The sequence below is a fragment of the Diadema antillarum genome, unplaced genomic scaffold (genome assembly GCF_040938485.1).
Source record: "Diadema antillarum isolate AM-2024a unplaced genomic scaffold, OU_Dant_1.0 seq00000136_RagTag, whole genome shotgun sequence".
NCBI classification, from domain to species: Eukaryota; Metazoa; Echinodermata; class Echinoidea; order Diadematoida; family Diadematidae; genus Diadema; species Diadema antillarum.
In genome coordinates this window covers 2435001-2442390 of record NW_027271213.1, presented here as the reverse complement: position 1 = coordinate 2442390, position 7390 = coordinate 2435001, and the positions used below count along the sequence as shown (strand labels likewise).

At 39.0% G+C, this 7390-nt stretch overlaps 1 protein-coding gene across 1 annotated transcript in view; it reads right to left on the bottom strand.

Annotated features, from left to right (window-relative positions):
• Positions 1 to 1174: 1174 nt before the first annotated feature.
• LOC139727561 (COMM domain-containing protein 2-like) overlaps positions 1175 to 7390 on the bottom strand; it is a 6348-nt gene continuing 132 nt past the window's right edge. The window contains exons 1-5 of the mRNA XM_071638542.1: positions 7355 to 7390; positions 5391 to 5468; positions 4224 to 4306; positions 2302 to 2475; positions 1175 to 1563 (exon numbers count right to left, since the gene is read on the bottom strand). The exon at positions 7355 to 7390 is cut by the window's right edge and continues 132 nt beyond it. Coding sequence (XP_071494643.1) covers positions 1363 to 1563; positions 2302 to 2475; positions 4224 to 4306; positions 5391 to 5468; positions 7355 to 7390 — 572 coding nt within the window. The 3' untranslated portion in view covers positions 1175 to 1362. The remainder of the gene's footprint in view (positions 1564 to 2301; positions 2476 to 4223; positions 4307 to 5390; positions 5469 to 7354) is intronic.

Genomic DNA, 7390 nt, shown 5'->3' with positions numbered 1-7390 from the left:
CCATTAGACTGCCTATGTCATCACAATATGGGTAATTCCCCTCAACACAAAGAAATTCAAGAGTAACCACAAGAAAGTACAACAGGAAGGATCTCTTAAAATACAGCGACACCTCATTATAACGAGCTCCTTTAAAATGAGGTACTGCTTTTAACAAAGTGAATTCGGTGGCCCAAAATTGTCCATCACTGTTTTAAAGCTGGCCTCTTTTTAGTAAGTTTACATAATGATACCTGTTGTAACCAGGTAAAATCGATGGTCGCGGTGACCTTGTTAGTAATGGGGTTTCCCTGTTATACAGATGAGGATTAAATGATCCCAATTCATTGATCCCTGTTTACTGAAGGACATGGGACTAAAAATGGACTAAAGACATATCCAGAGCTGAAGTATTGAGAAGAGCAGGAGTTACACCTTCACTCATCAATACATATCAAAGACAAATTAAATGTACACTTCACAAGTACAGAAAAGATGATATAGAAAACCTGGAATATACAATGGAACCTTGTTGTGACAGGATTGGACATTGTGAGATACCTGATAAAACAAGATAATTTTGCAGGTCCCATTCCTTTAAATAACACTCTTCTGTTTTTATCCCTGATAATGAGATATCCGAGAAACATGGAAATTTCAATGGACCAAAGCAGCTTGTTATAATGAGATTCCCCTATGTGATGAAAAGAAACTTGATGCAAATGAAAAGCTGAAGGTGGCAACATCTCACATATCTTTATAAAAGGCCTGAACAGTTGGGCAACAGATAACCAGCTTGGCAACACAAGTTCTCTTTTGCGCCTTTTGCCATGCAAAGCACACTAGTGTATACCTACACTTGTACTAGCAGATCAGCATAAGTGTCATTTTGGTCCTTTTTTACATTCCAATGAACAAATGTCCTTTCCCAGTGCATAATTGGAGAGGTGTAAGATCACTTAACTTCCTTCCATGACTTTATCGCATATCTTTTAAAAAAAAAATAAAAATCAAAGCCAGCTTTGCTACTCAAATGTTTGGAGCAAAGCCATGGATTTCTTTGTTTTTTTATTTTTATTTTTTTACTATCACATCTTGACAAACTAAATACCATGATTGGTAAATGAGGGGTTTGTGACCAAAAACACAACAAGATGGTTTCATAACTGTACAGTGTACTTTATGAGCTCTAAAACTGGCAAAATCTTCAGGTCGCAGGTCATCAAGTGCTGATTCTTTGCACCTGATACAAATCAGAGAGAGAAAGGGGGAAAATCTCACTATAATTATTCTTTTTCATACACTATTATTATCATTCATTTATATAAGGTAACAAAATAGACATATCTTTCTCTTCCAACAAGCAATTAAACGAGTCCACTCTCATTTATTGATATTCCGGATAATCCTTCGGCAGTGCTGTGTTTTCACTTCGGCAAGGGCTCCCTCTAGTGCCTGGGTAAGGTGGACCAGGTTGACGGGGTCAGTCTGCAGGGTGTGGACTTCGTCCTTCCCATAATCCTTAGTGTGGAGCTTCATGAGGACTGTGGGTATTGTTTGATGCCTGAGAGAGCGGCTGGCAAGCTGGTGAGGTCGGGAGAGGAGAAAACACAGATCACTTCTGACAAAAGAATCAAAATATAATTATAAACCTGTATTCCTTAATAACCTTCAAGAGACTTATGGCCTTCTAACTGATCAATTAGGACAGTTTCTCCTTATAAACATGTCACTTTCCAACTGTACTAAGACTTTTCATTTGCCTCCAACATGGAAAAAAAACGTTACTAACAGCAAATCACATCTGAAATTTACTACACAGTGGTGGGAAAAATGCTCTCTTCTCAGTCTCACTCCGAGCAGGGCTGGACATTGAGCACAAAAGGGGGACAGTGTACATACAGTATATTTGACAGTGTTTACATTTTTCACGAATTCATGGGTCAACCAATATTCGCAAAAGTAACGAAGCACGAATGCTTTTACTACAGCATTGCCTCCTACAACACATGTATGCATTGAACATTGTCTGCAAGATGATAAATTACTAATTTCTCCAGAAAAATCATAACAACACTTCCTCATTACTGATGTGGTTCTTGATAGCAAATTCAACCATTTGCAAAATTGTCTTCCAGGTCCCAATTCCCAAGATACTACGCTCGCAAAATATGTGGCATATACAGCACATTGTAGGAGTCTTTCAATAGTGTAATCACTATTTGGGAGAATCCTGTCTCCCAAGCCACACCCTCCCTTGACAACACACCATCACCGCATCCAACCCTACATCTCCACTCGTCGAGTCTTTGTGAAACCAACCTCCACATCTAGTCTCCACTCCAGGTTGTGATAGTGGGGCAGATCCATGGCCATCTCTGCCAGAATCGTCCTGATCTCCGTCCGTCTCTCCGTGTAGAGGGCTAGGAGCTCCTTGCGCAGGTCCTCCGAGAAGCCCAGCACTGCTATGGAATCCTGGAAGTCTAAGTCTGACACCTGGGGAAGGTGGCATGAAGATAGGAATATGTTTTACCAATTGAATTCATCACAGAGCCGTATCAGGGCAATTACCCCCGCCTAAATACTGGTTAGTGATAAGGTTAGAGTAAAGATTAGGATTAGTGTTAGGTTTAGGGATAGGATTAGGAATAGGTTCAGAATTAGGATTAGGATTAGGGTTAGGGTCAAGGGAAAAGGGTCTGGGGTAATTGCCCCAGACCCCACAGAGCACCTACAACCCATACCAGTCTGCCAATATCAGTGACCTTGTAATTTACTTAATATTGAGAAATATATGAAAAATGTAATTCCTTGAGCCTAGACCAATCACACGCATTACCTCTTAATCACGAAAGAAAGAAAGAAATACAGGCCCTCAATGCAGGGGAAAGGGGTTTTCCCTGGAATGAAGTTACGTATATTAATGCATACAGTTTATATTGTGTGTTGTATGATTACATCTGTTATTATTCTGAATGCAATTTGTTACATATTTTTGTGTGTGTGTGATAATATTGTAAAATGGTAAGAGTTATTGTAAAGTGCATAGGGAACACTAATTCTTTACCTGCCCTATAAAAGTTTAATCATTATTATTGATGAAGATCTAAAAGACTAGGCCTGCATCTACATGGTATTAAAAGTGAAACGTTCATCCTTGCTGTTCATAATTATCGCTTGATGCATTCTAGTAGCTCAAGACATTACACTCCCTGATACCTTTGATTCTTTCCTAAAAAAAAATTTAAAAAAAACAAAAACTAGAGCACAGAGATTAAACTACAATGCATGTCAAAAGCACAGAGGCTAAACCTAAAGTGGATTCACCAGAAGTACTTGTAAATAGGCTTTTAAAAAAAGGGATACTGTAAAAGTGGAAATTTTCGCGCATTTCGCGCAATCTGAAATCAGCGCAAAAATAAAAGCACGTGAATATTTTTGCTTGCCATATGTTCCAGTAGTTGATGTCTGGATCACGCGGAAACTCTTCTTACCCAATCGAGCGCGAAAATATCCACTTTTACAGTAGGTTCATACATCGCGATAATTTTTTAAAGGACAAGTTCACCTACATAAACATAAAGATTGAGAGAATGCAACAATACTAGTAGAACACATCAGTGAAAGTTTGAGGAAAATTGGACAATCGATGCAAAAGTTATGAATTTTTAAAATTTTTGTGTTGGAACCACTGGATGAGGAGACTACTACAGCTTGTAAGTCATATGCGTACAACAGTATAAAGAAAATGTAAAGAAAATTCAACATATTTTCACCTTTTTTCGCATAATAAAAGAGCACTTGACTTGCCTCTTTCTAAAGGCAGGGGGAATAATATTACCCATAACATTTGTCGGTAACAAGTCGAACGAATGTGTACTTTTTTCAAAAGATGAAATTTTGTGAAATTCTCTTTATATTTTCCTTATATTGTTGTACGCATGTGACATCTAAGTTATTCACACACTGCAGTAGTCTTCTCATCCAGCGGTTACTGCACAAAAACTTCAAAAATTCATAACTTTTGAACGGATTGTCCAATTTTCCTCAAACTTTCAATGATGTGTTCTACTAATATTGCTACATTCTCTCAATCCTTATGTTTATGAAGGTGAACTTGTCCTTTAAGTTGGCTTGGAATCAATTTGCAACTTTGCCATATACATACTGAAATTTGCAAGTATTTGCGCACACACACACAAAGTGGCAGATGGCAAAACAAGATGCCACAAGGTCTTTCTTACCATCAATCTGGCACTCTCTGTAAGGAGATACATAAGGCCTTCTACACCATGCCTCACAGTGTCTGCATCCTCATTCAGTTTCTCTGTTTCATGAAAAATACACAATATGGATGAAAGTAGTGTTACCACCAAGGATGAATTCATCCTTAAAACCAACTTGTGTAGATAAACAGCACTTTGACTGAAAGTTACATACAATTAAATAAGCTTTAGTCACATGTTTCAAGGTTCTTTTTGCACTGAAGTCAATTCTCAGACCAAAATATGGCATATGACTGTTATTAGTCAAAGCCAGATCTCAACTTAATTGGTTCATATCAAGAATTGCACAGAGTTGACTGTATACATGTGCCAATTTTTTCAACAACAACAACAACAAAATGTACATGGAAAATGAATTCACTCTAATGCTATTTCAATGAAATTGTAGTAATTGTTCCAGGAACACAAAACTTTAAGTTTTACATTAAAGGGTGTGTACAGTTTTGGTCAAAAAGAGGATTTAGCTATTAACGTTTTGCGAGATATTCAGAAAACACTCTATGAGATGCAAAAGAGCATACAATTCTAAGGGGTACCAAAAGTTTATTTGATGAAAATCGGTTTTGAAATGGCTGAGATATCCAAAAACAAGGTGTAACAAAGAGATCCCAATAAAGTTGTGGCCTGTCGCCTTTTATTATTATCACTTTTTTGGATATCTCAGCCATTTGAAAACCAATTTTCATCAAATAAACGTTGAATCCTTCTCGAAATTACATGCTCTTTCATATTTCATAAGAGGTTTCTCATTATATCACTTAGAAATGTTCAAAACATGAATCAATCACCTCAACCAGAACTGTACAGTCCCTTTAAGTTTACATAATGGAGGGCAAGAAAAGAAGAATAAGAAAAAAAAAACCAAACCCACAACTGAGGACATGAAATACTATGCAGAATACAGAGCTCGGCCAGTAGATGTTGCTTCAAACTACTTTTTACTCTGTTTGGATGCTTAAGCAATTCATGACACACCTTTAAAGAGAGAAAAAAAAAATAACAATAAAAAAAATATGATTACACAGTATAGGTGCCCAGATATCTAGACTTCAAAGCAAGCAGTGTTTACTAGGCATACAGGTGAGATGTGTTAAGGGTACACATGCCATAACATACTGTACTTACGTGCAGCATTCAAGTAGACTTTCTGGTTGATTCCTTTCCTCATAAATTCTACAGCAATTTTGCAGAACTCTTGAAGAACTGAAAAAACAACACCAAAATAACATGTTTCTGTATTGATTCACTAAAGCATAAGGTATCAGTACTCTTTTTAAGAGTCAAAAGAAGAAGTGGGTGTTGATCTATCATCATTCACCCATTGCTGTACATCACTGTCAGCAAATAGCTCTAAATCTAGTGTCAGACTTGTAGAGAGTCATGTTGCTCTTTATGTGACGTGGTTTTCAGTCATAATCAATATTCACCTGTTCATTGCAAGCATATCATGTATCATGTAGTCATGGGATCTCTTACAAAATCATATCAGCAGGGGTACGATGCCAGTGTATGTAGCTGTAGCAGACTTCTACTCATAGTTTCCACGGCCTGGTTTTTCAAACATGCCGTTTACATATGTAGGCTTACATTGCATTATACGGCTTATTGTACTGACTGCTGCAGTGCTGGTGTGCAGCACAAAAGTCAAAGCTTCAATTCACAAGCTCTTCTCAAAATGTGGGAGTGTCAAAATGGCAAGGGTCAACTTCTACTGGTTTTTACAGACTCTCTCTAATGTTTGTCTTTTCCAAATTAAAGTTTGTGAAATAGATTTATACTGCTTAGCATGTTTATTTAGAATCTATCTGAGTGCAAATTTGCATTTGTAACAATGCAAGAGCATGTCTGAAATTGAAAATCATATAAATTTAAGTGGCGGTGTGTAAATTTACTAAAATTCATATGTGCAGATTAATTCACATCTACACTGGTGCCCATCTAATCAGTTCGGGAAACCCACTCACAAGGGGGGCCCCTCCTTATAAGTAACCCGTCCCCCTTATAAGTAACCCCGTCCCCCTTATAAGTAACCCCCGGGGCACCCCTTATAAGGAGTCTCCACGCTTTTTTGCAATGCAACGCGAAAATGAAAGGACTGCGGCAATTCGCTTGATTATGTCCATAAAGCTTCACAAGTTTCCTAGTTACTCACGAAATTTGAGCAAAATCGGTTCAAGGCATCATATCTAAAATCATGGATTTAAATGCGATGTCAAACGACCCATGCGAATGCTGAAATGCGAGCGATTACTGGCGTGAGTGTCGCCAGGTGCGGCGGCGCGGCAATGCTTGAGTACAGACGTGGCGACTGAGTACATGTACTCAGTCGCCACGTCTGCACTCAAGCATTGCCGCGCCTGGCGTGAGTGTCGCCAGGCGCGGCAATGCTTGAGTGCAGACGTGGCGACCGAGTACATGTACTCAGTCGCCACGTCTGTACTCAAGCATTGCCGCGCCGCCGCACCTGGCGACACTCACGCCAGTAATCGCTCGCATTTCAGCATTCGCATGGGTCGTTTGACATCGCATTTAAATCCATGATTTTAGATATGATGCCTCGAACCGATTTTGCTCAAATTTCGTGAGTAACTAGGATTCGTTAGGAAACTTGTGAAGCTTTATGGACATAATCAAGCGAATTGCCGCAGTCCTTTCATTTTCGCGTTGCATTGCAAAAAAGCGTGGAGACTCCTTATAAGGGGTGCCCCGGGGGTTACTTATAAGGGGGACGGGGTTACTTATAAGGGGGACGGGTTACTTATAAGGAGGGGCCCCCCTTGTGAGTGGGTTTCCCGAACTATAATGGCATGGATAAATTTACTTAATATTTACTCTTGCAGAAATCTTTATATAGAACGTCTAGATAAGAGGTAGAAATATTGTAACAGAATCTAGGTATAGCCTCTAACCGGTTATCATTAGGGCTGGCCCTGTGCATCATCATTTATTGATGCAACAAAGGCAAAGCAGAGCAGAGAGCTCGGGTTGCAGTCATAGTGCAGATATGGGCAATACACGAAAAAGGGCGAATGGGACTGCACATTACCCCTTTTACTAGTAGGTTCTAGTTGACTGTTAATCGAATTTACCTGCACTGTCGACATTCGCCAGGAAGCTAAGGTGCT